Genomic DNA, 23008 nt, shown 5'->3' with positions numbered 1-23008 from the left:
ATCGGCAATTGCTTGACAGAGGGAGCAATCGGGGTTGAAGAGGCAGTCACTCAAACTTTCCCTCTTCTTTTAGAAGACATGAAACAAAAAATCCAGGTTAACACCAGAGAACTGCAAATGCCGATTAGTCAATCAGCTACATGTGGCCATCTTGACTCCTTCCCCCATCTACAGGGTCCTATTCCCATGGAAGATCTGTCCTCCTTTGGTCTTATGGCTTGGCTTTTGAACAGTCAGTTTTGTTTTTTTTGTTACATTTGTACCCCGCGCTTTCCCACTCATGGCAGGTTCAATGCGGCTTACATGGGGCAATGGAGGGTTAAGTGACTTGCCGAGAGTCACAAGGAGCTGCCTGTGCCTGAAGTGGGAATCGAACTCAGTTCCTCAGTTCCCCTGGACCAAAGTCCACCACCCTAACCACTAGGAAAAGTTGAGGGGGAAAGGTTATTTGGATGACATGATCACGATTTTGCTCCAGCTTTTGAGAGTGTGGAGAGTCTTTTGAGGCTTGGTGTTAGGAGAGAGCTGTTTCTCCCTTTCAGACCTTCTTGACTTTTTGGCATCTCTTCAGGAGGGTTTTAAGAAGGCACTTGAATTTAACACCTTGCCGGTCCAAGTAGCAGCCTTAGCATGTTTGAGGGCACCTTCTTCATTCCTGTTTAGTAGCTCATCCACACATTGTTCGTTTCTTAAAGGGGGTAGTCCGCCTCAAGGCCCCGCTGCGCACTCCTGGTCCAGACAAGAATCTCAACTTGGTTTTGAAAGCTCTACAGAAGGCTCCCCTTCAGCCTCTTCGGAAGGCAGCACTTAAGGACCTTGCCCAAAAGTTGTTGTTTTTTGTCAACATATCTTCAACTAGAAGGATTTTGGAGTTTCAGGAGAACTGGGTTCAATTCCCACTGCAGCTCCTTGTGACTCTGGGCAAGTCACTTAACCCTCCATTGCCCCAGGTTCAAAATAAGTACCTGTATGCAATATGTAAACTGCTTTCATTGTAACCACAGAAAGGTGGTATATCAAATCCCATCCCCTTTCCCTATCCCACACTTTATGGATTCTCTGTTGCTAGAAGTAATAAAAGGAAAAATATCTTACTGGATAATTTTCTTTAATCGCAACAGATGAGTCCAGTCTTCCCACCCTATATATAACAGAATTCAGCCTTTATTATTTATCTCTACCTGCTGGTAGATGGACATAACCCACACTTTATAGACTCATCTGTTGCAAGTAAAGGAAAGACAACTTGTTCAGTAAGACATAATTTATTCTTCCACATATCCACCACCCTTTTCTTAAAGATATTATTCCTGAGTATATGCCCTCTCATTCCAGAGCTTCCATTCAGTTGAAAGAGACTTGCCTCCTGGACATTTATGCCATGGAGGTAATTATCTACTACTACTACCACTACTACTTATCACTTCTGTAGCGCTACTCTATCCTGTCTCCCCTTTCCCATGTTTCTTCCAAAGTATACATGTTGAGATCTTTAATTCTGTCTCCATATGCTTTGTGATGAAGACCAATGACCATTTTAGTAGCTGCCCTCTGGACTGACTCCATTCTGTGAAGGTGCTGATTCCACAATTGTCCACAGTACTGTAAATGGGGTCTCACCAGAGACTAATATAGAGGCAAAGATGGGAGCCAAGTCATGGTTTTCTGTTTGATCTCTCAGTTTAGCCCTATCCTTATTTTCCTAAAAAAATGTATTAGCCTAGGAATTATATAGTAGAGCCATGTGCATATTTTATATTGCTTAGTTTCCTTTAATACTTACACTAAATAATGGAAAGACAGATTTCCTAATGCTTAATGATGGCATCATGTGTTTCGATCTTCCTGAGGTGTTTCACCTGAACTTGAATTGGCCTGTTTCCCTTTTAAAAATGGGGTATCATGAACCATTGGGTATTGGACATGCCTCCCTCCTATTCGTATTGGCGGACTAGGATGCACCAACTTATGTTATGGGAAGCGAGAGGGGCGCAATTGACACCAAAAAGGCAAATGCGGTTTTTGAGTGTATGGGGAAAAATACATAAATGTGATATCACTGCGAGCATGTAGTCAAGTGCTCAATGGGCATCCATGGGGGAATGAAGGAGAGGGGAAGAGTTAAGGTTTGAGCATGCCTACAGGAGGGGGAGGGGGGTTTGGGGAGGGGAGAGGGGATATATGATTTATCACGACTGACAAACCACGATTGTGATGACTTCCCCAGGCATTAGGGATGGTTGCTATACAGCTGTAGAACTATCCGTGAGCTGAGTAACGGATGGGGCACCTATTACAAACTGTTAAAGTTAAATGGTTCATAGGGGGGAATATAATGTTGTACGGTGATCAACTGTTGAAGTTTACGTAGAAGACGGTTGGGTGGGGGGAGAAAATGTTGATAAAACATTTTGATGACTGTAAACAGAATAAGACATTCACTGTTTCTGGATGATTACTGACATTTGAATGCGAGAGGTTTGATATGTTAAGACTGCATATGATATATACTGTAAGAACATTGTCATCAATAAAAAACGTTAAAACATAAAAATGGGATATCATGGTTAATTTTATTTTATATACCACTTGTTATTAATATATATCTAGGCAGTTTACAATATAAAAGTATAAAAAGTCATTTGAAAGGGGGCAAGGAAAAGGAGAGGAAACCTTAGGAGCCTAGGTTACACAAACTAATCTCTGTGTGGTTGGGGGGGTGGGGGGGTCAAAGACATCAAAAAGGGCAACTAAATAGAAATGGATACAAAAGGGAGGAGGAGAGGGTAGGTAAGTGATAGGACCAAGCTAGCTAGAACAGTGGCGGAAGTAGTACAAAGTACCCGTGATTAGCTCTTCAGTCCAGGGAGAAGGGGTGTCAAAGGTACAAAACAGTATGGGCAGGAGATCACTGGAATTTCTCTTATCCATGGCAGAAATCAGATGTTCAAATATGATGATCTTATAAGGCCAGTTTCCTTATAGGAACATAGGCTAGTAATAAGACTAATATGTCATGATGGGTTGGCCTGATTTTAATCCTGTAGCATCCATGGAGTTCTAATATTTGCTTTTCTTAAGAGAAATGGTTACTATGAGCTCATAGGTAGAATAGAACAAAGCCAAAACTGGTTCAGACTATGCTTCAGGACATACTGTGGTCTGGTCATCTTAGCCTCAGTTTAAAGGACTGTTCTGAAATCTTCTCTTTCCACAGGAAGAGTGGCCCTTTTCCCCCACAGGGCAGAATTCCAGACTGGGTCTGAACGTAACCTGGCTGCAGTTGGGGTCCTTTCTAGGTGCCAGTATAGCACACAGGCAGCGGAGAACAAGGAAGAAGAGCCTTTGCACATGCTCATTACCAACACTGAGAGTGTACAAGGTAGGGTTGCACTGGGAGAATCTCACTGTCTATAGGGGTTAATTCTGTAAGTGACGTGGGTATGTAGAACAGTATGTAACATGTGCAGGCAGGTGCCTTTTTTAATTTTTTAAAATAATTTTAAATTTAATTTCTTATATAGTATTCCACTTACAAGTCTGAAAGCTATTGAAGGTACAGTAGGTATTTTTTCTGTCCCTTGAAGGTTCACAGTCTGAGGGGCCATTTGACAAAGCTACATTAGGTACTAACACACGCCCAATGGTGCAAAAGTGGCCTAATGTGGGATGCACTAAAACGTTCAGCATTAGTTTTACCATTTGTACGTGCTAACTGCATGATAAATATGTTTTTGTATTTTTTTTTTAGGAGGGGACATGTTGGGGGCAGAGAGTGGGCATTCTTATGGTAACCAATTAGTGCATCCACATTACTGCGTGCTAACTGGGTAGCACATGGCTAACGTGGCAGTAAGGGCTTCCATGGTAATTTAAAAAAACTGGTTGCCACTAATGACAACATTAGCTCACAGCCATTAATGAAATAAATACAATTTTTTTTTTAATGGCCATAATAAAAATGGCCTTAGTGCAGAAGAAGAACCCGCATAAGGACATGCAAAGGCCAATTTTTACCACAGCTTTGTAAAAGAGCCCCTGACTTTGTACCTGAGACCATGTAGGGTTAAGTGACTTACCCAAGATCACAAGGAATTGCAATGGGATTTAGAAACTTTTGCACAAAAGTGTGCACTAGGAAAGCATAGAGTCTGGAGATAAAGAATGGGTAGAGTAGGGATGGGACGTTATTTAATCTAATCATTTATATTCTGCCAAATTAGCACATCAAACAGATTCCAGTGAAGTAACTGCAAGATGCCAAAAGGGAGTCATAGTTCAGTCAAATAGTTGGTTAATTAGGAGGCCACTTTGGTTTTCATCATTTTAGAAAATGGTGGAATACTAGCAATAGGTCTATAATTTGATGTAATTTCTTGGGAATTGGAGTTACTATGGTATTCTCTAGTGGTTCTGGGAAATTACCAGAATCAAGTAATTTACTAATAAACATACAAGCTCATTTTCAAAGCACTTAGCCTCCCAAAGTTCCATAGAAACCTATGGAACTTAGCTTCCCAAAGTGCTTTGAAAATATGCCTCTTAGTGCACCAAACAATCCCTAACGGTGGATTAGAAAGTAAATGAACAATAACTTGCCGATAGCTTAATAGCATACCCACTTGCTGCACATTCAGAGATGCAAATCTTTCCCATAGTTTATCTGCAGCTATCCTTGATGCAGTGTTGTCATTATTTAAAAAATGTAATTTGTCTAGTATCTATATCAGGAATAAAGTCTAAATACATTTTTTTTCAAACTATATACTGCAAACTTTTCTGCTCAAGGACAAACCATTAAGCTGGTTGTAGTTAAGTGACTTGAGGAAGTTAATTTTGTCAGTAAGCCAAATAATGTTTTCTGATCCAAAAACTGATTACCAACCATGGAAGAAAAGTAAGATTTCTTAGCAGTAGCCAACAACTGCTGATATGATCTTATCAAAGCTTTCCATTCTGATTTAATTTCTAATTCACCTCTGCGCTTCCAGGAGTGTTCCAATCTACAGCGTTTTTGTTTTAAATATTTTAGCTCAAGGGAGATCCAAGGTACTATATTCTGTCTCCTGACTTTTTTTTTTTAAGTTAAGGGGACTACTTTTTCAACAACCAAGAATCATGGTCTATATATCTTGATCCTCATATTTCAAATAGGGAATGACCCAGTCCAAAACTGGTCTGTATCTATTTTTCCTCTTTTCAGGGTTTTCAAACAAACATGTGACTACTGGTTTTTCAAGATCAAAGATAAAGAAAATTCTAGCAGATAGGGATCTGACCATGCCTAGGAGCTCTATTTCTCATGAATTAATAAGGCGTCTGTGGTTGCTAAGAAATCAAGGCAGTGCCCTTTCTCATATATGGATTACAGTCTACCAGGTTTAAAGATTAGGTTTCTAAAAATATTAAAAATTGTTTCAATATTTTTGATCTTCTAAATGAAGATTAACATTGCCTAATAATAAATTAATAAATGAGAGCTGGGTACAATAATAAAGAGATTCATAAAACGTTATTTTAATAGATTCTCATTTTCCTGGTGATCTGTAGACTAAGAAGTATCTCAATAATCCCCTCATTGAATCATCTGTTAGTGTGCCTATTATGCATTCTAATCTGGGAATGAGCACGAAAACCTATGAATGTGTCTGAATTAAATTAGTTCTTAAGAAGAGTGGGCTAAGATTCCTCAACAGCGATGTGAGAGACGGAGACAGGTATCAAATTATATGAGGTATTTGGTTGCAATTATTGCTGCTAATGGTGGTGCAACCAGTTAAGTTTAGGGGGCAGTTAATTTTTCACATGGGTGTATAGGTGTTGGATAACTTTTGTTTCTTAAATAAAATAATGATTTAAAAACTGTTATGTTTTGTTTAAAGATCAGAAACCAGTCAATATGATATAACATTGCTGTATCTGACCTTTGCATGCTATAAAGGGCCTGTTCACTAAAAGTTTGTACTTAATGCCATTTAACAGCACAAATTAGCACACGGGAAGTTCAGAGCCTATACGGTAACTGTTGGGAGTGTGTAGAGCATGCTCCCTGAAGTTACCGCACAGAAAAGTTCCTTACTACTTGTTAAGTTCATTCATAATTAGTGCAGTTGCACTTAAAAACCACTCCATGATTAGGCATTGATAGGCCGATGCTCAAAACTCTGGTGCTGTTCCAAACAGCACCATTAAAATACCGCTGGAACAGCATTGAAGAGCAACTCCCTAATGCTCAACGCTAATGAAATGCAAATGTAGGTGTGCTCATAGTGTTGAACATTAGGGACTTCGGCAGGAGGATCGTGCTTGGCGCATGCGCAGAGGAGTTCCCCGGTAAGCTCTGCTCCTGTGCACATGCGGCTTGCAAAACCCGAATGTCAAGCACACATTGGCTTCTGTTTACTGTGGCCCTAACATAAGCGTTTTTATTTTTTAATTTTTTGCGTTGATGTTTGTATATCAACGCAGAAAACACTTGGGCGCACTTTTCTGAACATTGTGGAGGAATACAAAATTACCTCATTTACATGTGCTTGACTACATTAGCACTCTACTTTCACTGTTCATCTGTGCACTCATTTTTTCCCCACACTCCGGGCCTCTGAACAGTGCTAGCGCCCGAGTTTGCTTTTGAGCATCGGGGCCTAAGGGGATAATTCTTTGCAGGTCACTGAAATATAGGTGCCAGGATGCTGTTCGCTAAGCCAAATGTTATATTGGCAATGATATGTACTTAACATTTGTAGAAGCCTTGTGTAGATTCCTCAGTGGTAATAATCTTGTAGAAATCCATATTAGTTGTAATGCTGGGATTCTCCACTCTCCACCGAAAACATTTAATACTTGTAGCTACACAATGAAATCATAACGAGTCCGACTCTGCAGGGTCTCGAAATTCTTCCTCAGGAACTCCGTTTATGATATATTGTAATCCAAAATTGAAAAAAATGTGCCTCTCTCCCATGTGTTAAGTACTTTTTGTTAAGTGCCTACGTTTTCAAACATTTAGATAATAAGAGCTGATAGTAGTTTTATACTCAGCATTTTTCTCATAATAAGATATAGCACGTGTGAGTTTGGAGTGCATTGAGGTTTTTATTGGAGTGAGTGTAGGAATTAACCCATTTTTTCACTCTATGAATTATTAAAGGTATTGGATACACTTATAGCAATATTTTAACACAAGGGTGTGCCAAAAATTATTTCAAAAATACCTTTAGAGAAGTTCCATGATTGAGAATCTTATCCACCCTTAGAGGTGCTGCTTTGATTAGGGGCGCCTCACTTGGGTGAGTGAATAACTCTGAGAACATCTCTATAAACAAAAAAAATTTATCTATTTTTTAGATTAATTATTTGCATGGAGAGATTCTGAGTTAATTCCTTCACTTATAGATCTCCTAACTATTTGGCTCTGGTCAAATAACTTTTTTTGAATTACTTCCAGAGGTCCTTTTGGGGAAATACTACTTTTGTACATTTGGTTTTACCCTTATCAGACAGGCTGCAAGATGCAAGGCTAAACTTTGACATTTATTCCCTGGATAAAATAATTTGGATTAAAGAACACTAGAGGAGATACACCATTAGCCAATCATAAATTTATCATAGAAGCTTATTTATTACAAATAGGAAAATAGACATCTAATTGCTGCTTTGCCAATTACAATTCATAAGTAGTACATACAAGTAGTCTTTTTCCTTTCTATGTTCCTGTGGAGGAATTTACCAGCCTGGAGTAAAAAAGTGCTACGCAGAGCTAGCAAGATTTTTTTCTAACTATGTGTACGTGACAATTCTCAGTCTGCTGTCTCAGTTGATGGCCCCCTTATTTAAAAACAACATTTTGATTTACTTGTTCCAGCAAAACCAGTCTCACGACCTCCGACCATAAATCTTTGCACAGAATAATCCTAGGGCTTAACCTCCTCCTTCACCCATCCCAGTTGCTGTGCTTGCAAGTAGAATATTAAGATAAGATTATACTGAAATACTGTATGACCTTACCTTGCTGTTTTACAGAGTTGAGCAAACACTGCTCCACAGAAAAAAAGGCAGGATTCTTAAGAGTTATTTATTTATTTTATTACATTTGTACCCCGCGCTTTCCCACTCATGGCAGGCTCAATGCGGCTTACATGGGGCAATGGAGGGTTAAGTGACTTGCCCAGAGTCACAAGGAGCTGCCTGTGCCGGGAATCGAACTCAGTTCCTCAGTTCCCCAGGACCAAAGTCCACCACCCTAACCACTAGGTGGTCTACCATCTTATTGACCACAGATTTATACACTTTAGATGTGAGCACTTACGCTAACTCAGTGACTGGTGTAGATGCGTATGCGTAACTGATAATATTCTGTAAACCTAGTGTGTAAGAGCTAGGCATGCCCCTATAAAATAATGGAGTGGAACGGGTAGACGTGAATCACTTGTTTACTCTTTTCAAAAATACTAGGACTAAGGGTCAGGCAATGAAGCTACAAAGTAGTAAATTTAAAATGAATCGGAGAAAATATGTCTTCACTCAATGTGTAATTAAACTCTGGAGTTCATTGCCAGAGAATGTAGTAAAGGAGTTAGCAGGTTTAAAAGATTTTTGGCTGGCTTCCTAAAGGAAGCATTCATAGACCATTATTAAAATGGACTTGGGGAAAATCCACTGCTTATTTCTAGGATAAAATGTGTTGTACTTTTTTGGGATCTTGCCAAGTACTTGTGACCTGGATTGGCTGCTGTTGGAAACAGGATGCTGTGCTTGATGGACCTTCGGTCTGTCCCAGTATGGCAATACTTATGTACCCATGCCCCTCCCTCGTCCATTCTCCCTAGCAGTTGCACTCTAAAGAAATTGATCGGTAAGGATATAGAATACCAACTAAATACTGTTTTGAGTGTAATCGCAGATTAATGCCAATTAACACCATTATAGTCGACGATTAATGCTTATTAACAGCTAATTTAGCAATTAAGTTACAAGCATAACTGATGGTATTCTGTAACCTGCACATGCAATTTTGCACGTTAAATGCAAAAATGGACACACAAGATTATAGGATTTGGGGTAAGTGCACTCAAGCTAACAGCACAGATGGTGCAAACTAATTAGTATTTGTTAACTGCAATGTGCAGTCCGCACTGATCTCCGCCCATACCCCACCCCATCTCATACTTAGTACATTTTAGTAAACATGCCTCTAAATGACATTGCCTCATTAAGGCTAATGGCCTGGGGTCTTGTATCACAGGGTCTTGTATCACTTAGTTCCCTTGCCGGACCGTGTTTCTTATAGGATTGTACTCGAGCAAAATTTTTGTTTTGTTTTCACACTCTTTGGACTTCCTTTTTGATGTCATTTTTCAGGATTTTATTGGGGGGGGGGGGGGGGGGTCAGACATTCCTTTTAATTAAAAAGAAAAATGAACATGTACAAATCAATTGTACACACATTTGATTTTTGCATGGATAAATTTAAGGCACACTAATGAACCGGATGTGCACTAAGAAAAGCACATTCCTATGTTACTACCATGCAAAAAGGTGAACGTCTGTACTTTCCATCTCTTTGCAGTTTGAATATAGCTTTACACAGTGACAGATACTTTATTGAAACAAATAGTTAAGAAGATAAGAATAGCCATACTGGGTCAGACCAGTGGTCCATCTAGCCCAGCATTCTGCTTTTTACAGTGGCCAATCCAGGTCACAAGTACCTGGCAGAATCCCAATTAGTAGCAACACAATAAAACAAAACAGAAGTATCCCCCTAACAAAAACAAAACACACACACAGTTTAAAAAAAGAAAAGAAGATAGGGGTTAGACCAAATGTCTGTCCAAACAGTAGGTTTATTGAAGAAGTAATTTAAAAAGTACAGGTTTATACAACAATTCGGTTCCAATAGATTCTGTGCAGTCCTGCGTTTCGGCACTAATCGCGCCTTCCTCAAGAGTCAAATGCACGTCAACAATGGACCTGCATTTGGCTCTGTGCCGGTTTGTCTAGTTTTCGTTGCGTTTTGTATATAATTAGGTCTGCCTCACCCATTTGGGCAACGGAAGCCATGGGCTTTCTGTACTATCCTAAAGAGAACTGCAAATCCCCTCTAGATGCTTAATTACCCCAATCCTGTATCTGTGCATGGCAGGTCTGCATAGACCAGGCTGTAGCTAGGTCTGTAATTAGAAAGGAACCCAGTATTGAATAGATAAAGAAATGTAGTTTATTAGCATTGATATCTTACCCAAGGACAGTACAATCAGTTGTCATTCATATGGTACAGAAGCATCTCGCGACACACCTCTCTGGGGTCTTCTGTGGTCTCCTGTTGGTAGCCTTCTAATCTGATACCCCTCAGATTGCTGCTTCTATACAATTTTGGCCCTATTCATTTCAATGGACCCCAGTCTCTCTCACCAGGGCTCTTGGTTCTTATCAGTTGATCAGAATGACTTCACATGTTCTCAAACCTTCCTCTAGCCCCCCTCCCCCTTTGGATGTTCTCACCCGGGGTGCAGCTGACCCAGTACTATCTCTACATAACCATAGCAACTCTTGCTCATGACATCTTGCAGGTGCCAGTCTCAGGATTGTTTATAGAGTAGATTGTTCCCACGCTTGCCAGCTCTCAATTACCTCATTGCAGTACTTGCCACAGTGAAATGTAACTGTGTCAAAGTTACATTTTTACAAGCTAGCTCTCTTTTATATCAGAGATGGTTTTGATTTTAAGAGGCCTAGCTCTTATTATGAGCCATTGGCCTGTATTTTACTGAGAGCAAGGGCTAGCAAGGCTAACATATTTCTTCAGTTTTAGTTTGATGTTGTACTTTGAATTCTGTAGCCTGTTTTTATCATCAGTGGCTGAGATTTGGTGCGATTAGCGCAGAAATGCAGGACTGCGTAGAGTCTTTTGGAACAGAATTGTTGTACAAACCTGTACTTTTGCAATTACTTCTTCAGTAAACCTATTGTTTGGACAGACATTTGGTCTACACTCTTCTTTGTTTTTTTTACCCAATTAGTAGCAACATTCCATGCTACCAATCATGGGGCAGCAGTGGCTTCCTCAATATCCATCTCAATAACTTTTAAAATCGTGCTATATGTAATTCTTGTTCCATCTCAAAAAAGATACAGTGGAGTTTGGAAGTACAGAGAAAATGAATGAAAATGATAAAGGAGATGGAATGTTTCCTTGACTATATAGCTTGGAGAAAAGGCTGGGTGGAGATATAATGGAGGCTTATAAAATCATGAGTGAGGTGGAACTGGTAGGTAGGGAAAGATTGTTTATCCTTTTAAATAGCCCTGGGGTGAGTGGTCATTCCATGAGACATTTATGGGTAAAACACATTGGAGAAAGTATTTTTTTTTCACTCGTTGTACAATTAAACTGCAGAATTTGCTGCCAGAAGATGTCATCAAGGCAGTTAGCGTAGCTGGGCTTCAAAAGGGTTTAGACAAGTTCATAGCAATAGTCCGTTAATCATTATTAGCCATGTAGACTTGGAAAATCCACCACTTATCTCTAAGTATGAGCAGCAAAGAATGGATTTACTCATTGGGATCCTGCTGGATATTTGTGACCTGGATTGTCCACTGTTGGAGACAGGATGCTGCGCTTAATGAACTGTTGGTCTGATCCAGTATAGTACATCTTACCTTTTTACCTAGTGGTAGTGAAACAATGTTAAAGGCCATCAAAGAGTCTCCTATAGTCTTAGAGGCTCTTTTACTAAAGCTTAGCATGCTCTAACAGACATTACTACATGCTAAATACTGCGTGTCTTATTTTTATACTTATGGGCCACTTGGCACTTAGTGCTCGCTACCCTTTAGTAAAAGTGTCCCTTAATTTTCTGATACTAAGGGGTTCCATTTAGCATGTGAAGTCAAAGAGAAGTACAATGAATGTGGAAATAAAGAAGATATGTATGAGGGATTTTTTTTTTTTGGTAATCTGAGTGTAACGTGTGTTTTTTGATTGTGGCTATTGGTTAGGTTCTGCCTCTAAACACGAGTTCCAGGCTGAGACCAAGAAGCTGCTGGACATTGTGGCTCGCTCCCTATATTCTGAGAAAGAGGTACAGTAGCATTGTGAAGTTGCCTGCTTTTTCCTCAGCACTGCTGATTAATTCTTTCTGTCCTATACTACTTGGCTAGAACTTTTTTCTGTAAGGTCTTTCTGTTTCTAATTTCACATATAAATGTATCCAGATGATTCACTAGGGAACCGTCAGTGGATTCCTGGCAAGTTACTACATTTTAGTGTTGAGAATGGGGGGGGTGGGGGGAGGAAGATGTTGTGTGGAATGAGATTTCAGTAGGGGCATAGCCATGGGAGGGCCTGCGCACACCCGCTTTGGGCTCAAGACCGCCCAGAGCTGTACATCCTTGACAGCATTGGCACGGGGGAGCAAGCTGGGCTCCGCAGTCCTGCATCTCCTTCCCTTTAACAAGCCTCTCTTTCAAAGGGTTACTGGCAGCGGTGGCAGCGACTCTTGCACTCTGCCTGCAGCTGACATGCAAACCTCCCCTCTGCTGCATTCTGCCCAGGCAAAAAACAGTAAGTTGCATCAGAGGGGAGGTTTCCAAGTCAGCCGCAGGCTGTGTGTGAGAGTTGCTGCTGTCTGTGACCATTCGAGAGAGACTGCTCTGTAATCTAAAATAGGATTCCCAAGAGCCTGAAATCTCATTCCACACTATATCTATTCTCCCCCCCACCCCACAAACACTAAATGTAACTTGCCAGGGGTGGAGTGTGGGGGTGAAGATTCAGACGGAGAATCTGATAATGGGAGAGAAGAAATATATAAAGGGAGAAAAGTTGGATATGGGGGGAGGGCAGGGAAGGATAGAGATGCTGCATGGAGGGATGAAAGAGGGAGAAATGGACATGAGGGTGGAGGGGTGGGAGGGAGAGATGCTGCATAAGGAGGGGGGGGGGGAGAAAAAGAGATGTTAGGCCCAGGATGCAAAGAAGGGAGAGAGAGATGGTGCACAATGGGGGGAAAAGGAGAAGGGAAGAGATGTTGGATGTGGGGGTGGAGGAGAGGGATGGAGAGATGAATAGGAGAAGAAGAGAGAGAGGACATTTTGGATCCAAGGGCAGAAAGGCGTGAAGGAGACGTGCTGGACCATGGGGGGGGGGGCAAGAGGGAAGGGATGGCAAGATTTTGGGGAAGGGGGAGTAGAAGAGACAGAGATGTCATACTACGAGGGTAGGGAGGGGAGAAAGGGGGTGCATGTGCTGGGCTACAAGGGTGGAGGGAGGAAGATGCTGAGAATGGTGGAACCATGTGGGAGAAGCCAAGGTGGGGGGGAAGTGGCACAGAAATGAATGAGAAGAGAATAGTGATTACATGGGGTAGAAATGTGGGGAGTAGATTAAAGATGAAAGGGAATTGGAAGGCTGGGGAAGGAGCGAGATGGAGAATGGGGAGAGCTAGTGAGAGAAGGAGATGGAATTGATAGGTAGCTGAAAAGTAAAAGAAGAGTGAAACTTGAACGTAGAGACAATAAAGAAAGAGCTAAAAAGGAAAGATGATATGTCAAGCAGGTGTAGTGAGTTCAGGCGAGAGGAGGAAAGACAAATGGAGAGCAGCCACTTGAAGAATTAGCAGAAGACAGGAAAGCAGGATGGAGCAAGTCACACTGAGATCCTACAGTGGCCTCAGCTGCTACGTAAACAATTTATTCTTATGGTCACTGTTTTGGCTTACACTGCTGTAAAGTAAAATTCATGAATATATTTTCCTAGAATTATATATCTTTTAAAATTAAGACATTTCTGGATGCAGTTTCTGTGTGTAGAAAAACTAAATTTGAGTTCATACATTTTGGATAGTTTTGTCCTCCAATTTTTCAGCTGTAATAAAGTTCTCATACTTTCTGCATTTTGCTGAGGGCAGAGTGAGCTCAAAACTGTATCCAGCAGGTTTCCGGCCACTCAGCTAGAAATTTCTCTGTCCTCTCCCTAGGTATTCATTCGAGAGCTTATCTCAAATGGCAGCGATGCTCTGGAAAAGCTGAGACACCAGCTAATGGCAGCGGGTATGACTTTGCCAGAGCTGGAGATCCACCTGCAGACAGACAATGAGAAGGGGACTGTCACCATCCAGGTACCTTCCTTTCAGAGCTGGGGCCACCTTCATAAACTTTTCATGCTGAGACAGCCCGTCTGCTGGCTTTTAGTAAAGAAAGAGGGTCGGAAGCTCCATCTTTCATTCCTCTCCCAATCAAAGATTGATTTTTATGTTTGTGCATTTTTTTGCTATAGAAATCTCACTTTTGTGCTTCCGTATCTTTCTTGTAAAAAAAAAAAAAAAAGAGGTAATGCTGGAGTTGGTTAGGTTGTTTCTTCCTCTTTGTCTTTTCTTTTCTCAGGAACAAAGGAGTGCAGCTTAGTGACCTGTCAAGTAGAATTGGAGTAGGAAAGTTTCTGCCATCTTCCACTTAGGCCTGTTATATGCAAGAAATGTTATGTCTGATCGTATCCTAGACACAGAGAGATATTGGAATATTTCAGTGTTGCCATATTCCAAGATGTCTGATCGTATCCTAGACACAGAGAGATATTGGAATATTTCAGTGTTGCCATATTCCAAGATGTCTATTTCAGTGTTGCCATATTCCAAGATATCTGATCATATCAGTGGCACGGACAGGTCTGTTTATATGGCCGCATGTGTCATTGCTAAGTGAAATACTGCTGGGGACATGGAGGTGGAGGAGTTTGAAAGAGAGTGGGGTTGGGGATGACACAGGCCAGATATTTAATGTTGAGAGAGTGAGGGCACGGTAGACTGGTCATGTGCCTCTATGTTCAGTCTTTTCCCACCCCCTGTTCCAGGTCACCGCAGCAGTTGACTAGAGAACTAGACTTCTTGCTAGCCCAGTTTACTGTATTTTAAAAGCATTTTTTTTCCTCACATCTGAGTACCAGAACATTTCTAGAAAAAAAAAAAAGCACTGGACATTTTCATGTTAGAAAATACCTGATAATAGGAAGACAATGAGAAAAGTATATTAGAAATGTACTTTAATATATAAAAAAGTAATGTCATGCATTTCAAGTGCAAAATCCCATTAATTATGTATCAGCTTTCAGTTCCTGCCATCATACCTATTAGGCAGGAAAGGATCTAAGAGTAGTCAATTGCCAGCTGTCACTATGATAGAGCAATGGGGAAAGCTAACAGTGTCGTAGGATGCATCAGCAGGAAGAAAGCTCTTGTAAAGCCATTTTCTACAAGGACATGCAGGCATAATAATCTCACATGTGGGTGACGTTATTCACAGAGCCTGGTGTGAACCATGCCAAGTGCACTGTCACTTTAAATCTTTGAGGCAGGTCTCCCTCCACCCATGCGCGGGTGCCTTCCCGCCTGATGCTCAAGCATGGAGCCAGCAGTCTATCGTTTTCAACAGAGCTTGCCTGGTAGCTAGGGATTCACAGATGTGAGAATACTGATGGCCTCCTTGTCCTCAGGGAAAGTGAAATTACTCACCTGTAGTAGGTATTCTCCAAGGACAGCAGGCCAGGTATTGTCACCTCCCCTAGGAATTGTATTTCTTCAGCTATATTATTCTACTGAGTAAACTGCGCTCGCGCATCGGGTGGGAAGGCGTGGTGGGATGCTGCTAGAATTTTCTAGTAGCTGTATACACTAGGCAGTGTCTGCACTGGCCTCTGTTGGATGACGTTTTCCAGATGGCCTGCTGTCCTCTAAGAATACCTGCTACAGGTGAGTAATAGTGTTTCTCCGAGGACAAGCAGGCTGCTTGTTCTCACTGATGGGTGACGTCCACGGCAGCCCCTCCAATCGGAATCTTCACTAGCAAAGTCCTTTGCTAGCCCTCGTGCGCCCGCGCGCACCGCGCATGCGCGGCCGTCTTCCCGCCCGAAACCGGCTTGAGCCGGCCAGTCTTCTTTTGTCCGCACTCGGTACGGTCGTGTTTTCGCCGTGTCGAGCCCCGGAAAGTCGACCTCGCGCTTCCTTTGTCTTCGACGTGTTGTTTTTTCTTTGGAAAATCTTTCAAAATTGTTGGGAAGTGCTCCGGAAGCCCCCTCTGGTTTCGTTTTCCCCTTCCCGTATTTTCAGACTTTGCCCCGGTAAGTTTTCTTTCGTCGTCGGGGTAGGCCTCTTTCGGCCTCGGTCAAGATTTTTCTCCCTCAAAGTTTTGGTGCTCATTTTCGTCATTTCGGATTTTGATTTCGCCGGCGTGATTTTTCCGCCCATGACATCGAAGCCTTCCAGCGGCTTCAAGAAGTGCACCCAGTGCGCCCGGGTTATCTCGCTCACTGACAGGCACGCGTCGTGTCTTCAGTGTCTGGGGGCCGAGCACCGCCCTCAGGCCTGTAGTCTGTGTTCCCTTTTGCAAAAGCGGACTCAGGTAGCGAGATTGGCCCAGTGGAACGTTTTGTTCTCGGGCTCTTCGTCGGCATCGGCACCGGGGGTATCGAGTGCATCGACGTCTTCAGCGTCCAGAGCTTCATCCTCGGCCGCCAGTGCATCGAGGCATCGGCCCTCTGCATCGGCGCCGAGACATCGGATAGCTGCATCGACGTCGGTGGTACCGGGACCTCGTCTGCTGATGTCGTCGGACGGTGGTGCATCGTCGGGAGTGCAGGTGAGGGCTGTCCATTCCCCTGCTGGTGGCGGTGAGCCTTCGGGTGGGTCTCCCCCTACCCTGAGGGCTCCTGCGGTACAGCCCCCCCGAGACTGACCTCCTTCGGCCTCGGCCCCGAGGAAGCGACGGCTGGATTCTACGTCCTCCTCGTCGGTACTGGGAAGCTCCGGTGACATGCTTCGTTCCAAGAAATCGAAGAAGCATCGTCACCGGTCCCCTTCCCGTGTCGGTACCGAGAGCTCTGGGTCGCCGAGGGAGTCGGCACCCAGTAGGCATCGGCACCGAGAGGACCGCTCACCCTCTGTTCAGGAGGTGTCGATGCGCTCCACTCTGGACAGCCTGGAACAGCCTCCACGCTCGGAACAGGTTCTGACGTCGACGCCTGCATCGACTTCCATGCCTTTCTCCGCAGCCGCTCTGAACGAGAGCCTCCGGGCCGTTCTCCCAGAGATCCTGGGAGAGCTGTTGCGCCCTACCCCTCCGGTACTGGCGGTGCTTGCGCCGCCGGTACCGTCGAGCGTAGCGCCGGCTGGTCCATCGCCCGAGGTGAGGTCTCCGGCGTCGGTGCTGCGTGCGGTGCCGGCTGCCGTCGGCGGAGGGAGCTTCGCCGATGCGGGCGAGGGAGTCTACCTCTCGACGCCCCCATCGTGGACGTGGCTCCACGGAGTCGAGTCGGGCACGGTTGCAGACACAGGTCCGTGAACTTGTGTCTGACACCGAGGGTGAGGCCTCGTGGGAAGAGGAAGAAGACCCCAGATATTTCTCTGACGAGGAGTCTGAGGGTCTTCCTTCCGATCCCACTCCCTCTCCTGAAAGACAGCTTTCTCCTCCTGAGAGTCTGTCTTTAGCTTCCTTTGTCCGGGAGATGTCTACGGCCATCCCCTTCCCGGTGGTTGTGGAGGACGAGCCCAGGGCTGAAATGTTTGAGCTCCTGGACTATCCTTCTCCACCTAAGGAAGCGTCCACTGTTCCCTTGCACCATGTCCTAAAAAAGACATTGCTTGCGAACTGGACAAAACCCTTAACTAATCCCCACATCCCCAAGAAGATCGAGTCCCAGTACCGGATCCATGGGGACCCAGATCTGATGCGCACTCAGTTGCCTCATGATTCTGGAGTTGTGGATCTGGCCCTAAAGAAGGCTAAGAGTTCTAGGGAGCATGCTTCGGCGCCCCCGGGCAAGGACTCTAGAACCTTAGACTCCTTTGGGAGGAAGGCCTACCATTCTTCTATGCTCGTGGCCAAAATTCAGTCTTACCAGCTCTACACGAGCATACACATGCGGAACAATGTGCGGCAGTTGGCGGGCTTGGTTGATGCTCTCCCCCCTGAGCAGGCTAAGCCTTTTTCAGGAGGTGGTCAGGCAGCTGAAGGCGTGCAGAAAATTCCTGGCCAGAGGGGTGTATGACACCTTTGATGTTGCGTCCAGGGCCGCTGCTCAAGGTGTGGTGATGCGCAGGCTCTCATGGCTGCGTGCCTCCGACCTGGAGAATAGAATCCAGCAGCGGATTGCGGACTCGCTTTGCCGTGCGGATAACATTTTTGGAGAGAAAGTCGAGCAGGTGGTAGAGCAGCTCCACCAGCGGGACACCGCATTCGACAAGTTCTCCCGCCGGCAGCCTTCAGCCTCTACCTCTACAGGTAGAAGATTTTTTGGGGGAAGGAAGACTGTTCCCTACTCTTCTGGCAAGCGTAGGTACAATCCTCCTTCTCGACAGCCTGCGGCCCAGGCTAAGCCCCAGCGCGCTCGCTCTCGTCAGCAGCGTGCGACTCAGCAAGGCCCCTCGGCTCCCCAGCAAAAGCAAGGGGCGAGCTTTTGACTGGCTCCAGCAGAGCATAGCCGACATCCAAGTGTCAGTGCCGGGCGACCTGCCAGTCGGAGGGAGGTTGAAAGCTTTTCACCAAAGGTGGCCTCTCATAACCTCCGATCAGTGGGTTCTCCAAATAGTCCGGCAAGGATACACCCTCAATTTGGCCTCGAAACCTCCAAATTGTCCACCGGGAGCTCAGTCTTACAGCTTCCAGCACAAGCAGGTACTTGCAGAGGAACTCTCCGCCCTTCTCAGCGCCAATGCGGTCGAGCCCGTGCCATCCGGGCAAGAAGGGCTGGGATTCTATTCCAGGTACTTCCTTGTGGAAAAGAAAACAGGGGGGATGCGTCCCATCCTAGACCTAAGGGCCCTGAACAAATATCTGGTCAAAGAAAAGTTCAGGATGCTTTCCCTGGGCACCCTACTTCCCATGATTCAGGAAAACGATTGGCTATGCTCTCTGGACTTGAAGGATGCCTACACACACATCCCGATACTGCCAGCTCACAGACAGTATCTGCGATTTCAGCTGGGCACACGTCACTTCCAGTACTGTGTGCTACCCTTTGGGCTCGCCTCTGCGCCCAGGGTGTTCACAAAGTGCTTGACTGTAGTAGCAGCAGCACTTCGCAGGCTGGGGGTGCACGTGTTCCCATATCTCGACGATTGGCTGGTGAAGAACACGTCCGAGGCAGGAGCCCTGCAGTCCATGCAGATGACTATTCGCCTCCTGGAGCTACTGGGGTTTGTGATAAATTACCCAAAGTCCCATCTTCTCCCGGCACAGAGACTCTAATTCATAGGAGCTCTGCTGGATTCTCGGACGGCTCGCGCCTATCTCCCAGAGGCGAGAGCCAACAACTTGTTGTCCCTCGTCTCGCGGGTGCGAGCGTCCCAGCAGATCACAGCTCGGCAGATGTTGAGATTGCTGGGCCACATGGCCTCCACAGTTCATGTGACTCCCATGGCCCGCCTTCACATGAGATCTGCCCAATGGACCCTAGCTTCCCAGTGGTTTCAGGCTGCTGGGGATCTAGAAGACGTGATCCACCTGCCCACGAGTTTTCTCGAATCCTTGTATTGGTGGACGATTTGGTCCAATTTGACTCTGGGACGTCCTTTCCAAATTCCTCAGCCACAAAACGTGCTGACCACGGATGCGTCTCTCCTGGGATGGGGAGCTCATGTCGATGGGCTTCACACCCAAGGAAGCTGGTCCCTCCAGGAACGCGATCTACAGATCAATCTTCTGGAGTTGCGAGCGATCTGGAACGCTCTGAAGGCTTTCAGAGATCGGCTGTCCCACCAAATTATCCAAATTCAGACAGACAACCAGGTTGCCATGTACTACGTCAACAAGCAGGGGGGCACCGGATCTCGCCCCCTGTGTCAGGAAGCCGTCAGCATGTGGCTCTGGGCTCGCCGTCACGGCATGGTGCTCCAAGCCACATATCTGGCAGGCGTAAACAACAGTCTGGCCGACAGACTGAGCAGGATTATGCAACCTCACGAGTGGTCGCTCAACTCCCGAGTGGTGCGCCAGATCTTCCAAGCGTGGGGCACCCCCTTGGTGGATCTCTTCGCATCTCGAGCAAACCACAAAGTCCCTCAGTTCTGTTCCAGGCTTCAGGCCCACGGCAGACTGGCATCGGATGCCTTCCTCCTGGATTGGGGGGAGGGCCTGCTGTATGCTTATCCTCCCATTCCTCTGGTGGGGAAGACTTTGTTGAAACTCAAGCGAGACCGAGGCACCATGATTCTGATTGCTCCTTTTTGGCCGCGTCAGATCTGGTTCCCTCTTCTTCTGGAGTTATCCTCCGAAGAACCGTGGAGATTGGAGTGTTTTCCGACCCTCATCACGCAGGACGAAGGGGCTCTTCTGCATCCCAGCCTCCGGTCCCTGGCTCTCACGGCCTGGATGTTGAGAGCGTAGACTTTGCCTCTTTGGGTCTGTCAGAGGGTGTCTCCCGTATCTTGCTTGCTTCCAGGAAAGATTCCACTAAGAGGAGTTATTTCTTTCTATGGAGGAGGTTTGCCGTCTGGTGTGACAGCAAGGCCCTAGATCCTCGCTCTTGTCCTACACAGACCCTGCTTGAATACCTTCTGCACTTGTCTGAGTCTGGTCTCAAGACCAACTCTGTAAGGGTTCACCTTAGTGCAATCAGTGCATACCATTACCATGTGGAAGGTAAGCCGATCTCGGGACAGCCTTTAGTTGTTCGCCTCATGAGAGGTTTGCTTTTGTCAAAGCCCCCTGTCAAGCCTCCTACAGTGTCATGGGATCTCAATGTCGTTCTCACCCAGCTGATGAAACCTCCTTTTGAGCCACTGAACTCCTGCCATCTGAAGTACTTGACCTGGAAGGTCATTTTCTTGGTGGCAGTTACTTCAGCTCGTAGAGTCAGTGAGCTTCAGGCCCTGGTAGCCCAGGCCCCTTACACCAAATTTCATCATAACAGAGTAGTCCTCCGCACTCACCCTAAGTTCTTGCCAAAGGTCGTGTCGGAGTTCCATCTGAACCAGTCAATTGTCTTGCCAACATTCTTTCCCCGTCCTCATTCCTGCCCTGCTGAACGTCAGCTGCACACATTGGACTGCAAGAGAGCATTGGCCTTCTACCTGGAGCGGACACAGCCCAACAGACAGTCCGCCCAATTGTTTGTTTCTTTTGATCCCAATAGGAGGGGAGTGGCTGTGGGGAAACGCACCATATCCAATTGGCTAGCAGATTGCATTTCCTTCACTTACGCCCGGGCTGGGCTGGCTCTTGAGGGTCATGTCACGGCTCATAATGTTAGAGCCATGGCAGCGTCGGTAGCCCACTTGAAGTCAGCCACCATTGAAGAGATCTGCAAAGCTGCGACGTGGTCATCTGTCCACACATTCACATCTCATTACTGCCTACAGCAGGATACCCGACGCGACAGTCGGTTCGGGCAGTCAGTTCTTCAGAACCTGTTTAGGCTTTAGGATCCAACTCCACCCCCCGAGGGCCCTGTTTGTTCTGTTCCAGGCTGCACTCTCAGTTAGTTGGTAAATTTTTTAGGTCAATCTCAGTTATGTCCTCGCCGTTGCGAGGCCCAATTGACCATGGTTGTTGTTTTGAGTGAGCCTGGGGGCTAGGGATACCCCATCAGTGAGAACAAGCAGCCTGCTTGTCCTCGGAGAAAGCGAATGCTACATACCTGTAGAAGGTATTCTCCGAGGACAGCAGGCTGATTGTTCTCACAAACCCGCCCGCCTCCCCTTTGGAGTTGTGTCTTCCCTTGTATCTCTTTTGCTACATATGAGACTGGCCGGCTCGAGCCGGTTTCGGGCGGGAAGACGGCCGCGCGAGGGCTAGCAAAGGACTTTGCTAGTGAAGATTCCGATTGGAGGGGCTGCCGTGGACGTCACCCATCAGTGAGAACAATCAGCCTGCTGTCCTCGGAGAATACCTTCTACAGGTATGTAGCATTCGCTTTCCTTTTCCCCGTCACCCAAACTAATGTGATGCAAGGTTCCACATTAGGAGTCATCACTCAAGAAAAGGATTTAGGTGCTGTCGTTAATACATTGAAATCCTATGCTCAGTTTACGCGACAGCTGAGAAAGCAAATAGAATGCTAGGAATTATTAGGAAAAGAATGGAGATCAAAACCGAGAATGTTGTTATGCCTTTATATCACTCCATGGTTCGATCACACCTCAAATACTGTGTGCAATTTTAGTCACACATCTAAAAAAAAAGATCTGGTGAAATTAGAAAAGGTACAGAGAGAGGCTACAAAAATGATAATGGGGATGGGGTGACTTCCCTATGAGGAAAAGCTAAAGAGACTAGGGCTCTTCAGTTTGGAGAAGAGAGAGAGCTGATGGGAGATATGATAAGAGGTCTATAAAATACTGAGTAGAATGGAGTGGAACAGGTAGTTAGCAGTTAGCGTAGCAGGGTTTTAAAAAAAGGTTTGGGTAAGTTCCTAGAAAAGACCATAGACCATTATTAAACTGGACTTGGGGAAAATCCATTACTTTCTCGTGTGATAAGCGGTATGAAATCTATTTTACTATTTTGGGATCCTGCCAAGTACTTTAAGACCTACAGTGGGGGAAATAAGTATTTGATCCCTTGCTGATTTTGTAAGTTTGCCCACTGACAAAGACATGAGCAGCCCATAATTGAAGGGTAGGTTATTGGTAACAGTGAGAGATAGCACATCACAAATTAAATCCGGAAAATCACATTGTGGAAAGTATATGAATTTATTTGCATTCTGCAGAGGGAAATAAGTATTTAATCCCTCTGGCAAACAAGACCTAATATTTGGTGGCAAAACCCTTGTTGGCAAGCACAGCGGTCAGACGTCTTCTGTAGTTGATGATGAGGTTTGCACACATGTCAGGAGGAATTTTGGTCCACTCCTCTTTGCAGATCATCTCTAAATCATTAAGAGTTCTGGGCTGTCGCTTGGCAACTCGCAGCTTCAGCTCCCTCCATAAGTTTTCAATGGGATTAAGGTCTGGTGACTGGCTAGGCCACTCCATGACCCTAATGTGCTTCTTCCTGAGCCACTCCTTTGTTGCCT

General features: G+C 45.1%; 1 protein-coding gene across 1 annotated transcript in view; it reads left to right on the top strand.

Moving 5' to 3' along the window:
• The window catches only part of TRAP1 (TNF receptor associated protein 1), a 186329-nt gene that overhangs the window by 5314 nt on the left and 158007 nt on the right, over positions 1-23008 (top strand). The window contains exons 2-4 of the mRNA XM_030211743.1: positions 3218-3382; positions 12001-12083; positions 13980-14120. Coding sequence (XP_030067603.1) covers positions 3218-3382; positions 12001-12083; positions 13980-14120 — 389 coding nt within the window. The remainder of the gene's footprint in view (positions 1-3217; positions 3383-12000; positions 12084-13979; positions 14121-23008) is intronic.

Source organism: Microcaecilia unicolor, chromosome 8 (assembly GCF_901765095.1).
Source record: "Microcaecilia unicolor chromosome 8, aMicUni1.1, whole genome shotgun sequence".
NCBI classification, from domain to species: Eukaryota; Metazoa; Chordata; class Amphibia; order Gymnophiona; family Siphonopidae; genus Microcaecilia; species Microcaecilia unicolor.
The sequence above is the reverse complement of the archived record's forward strand: the minus strand, read 5'-3'. Positions and strand labels throughout refer to the sequence as shown.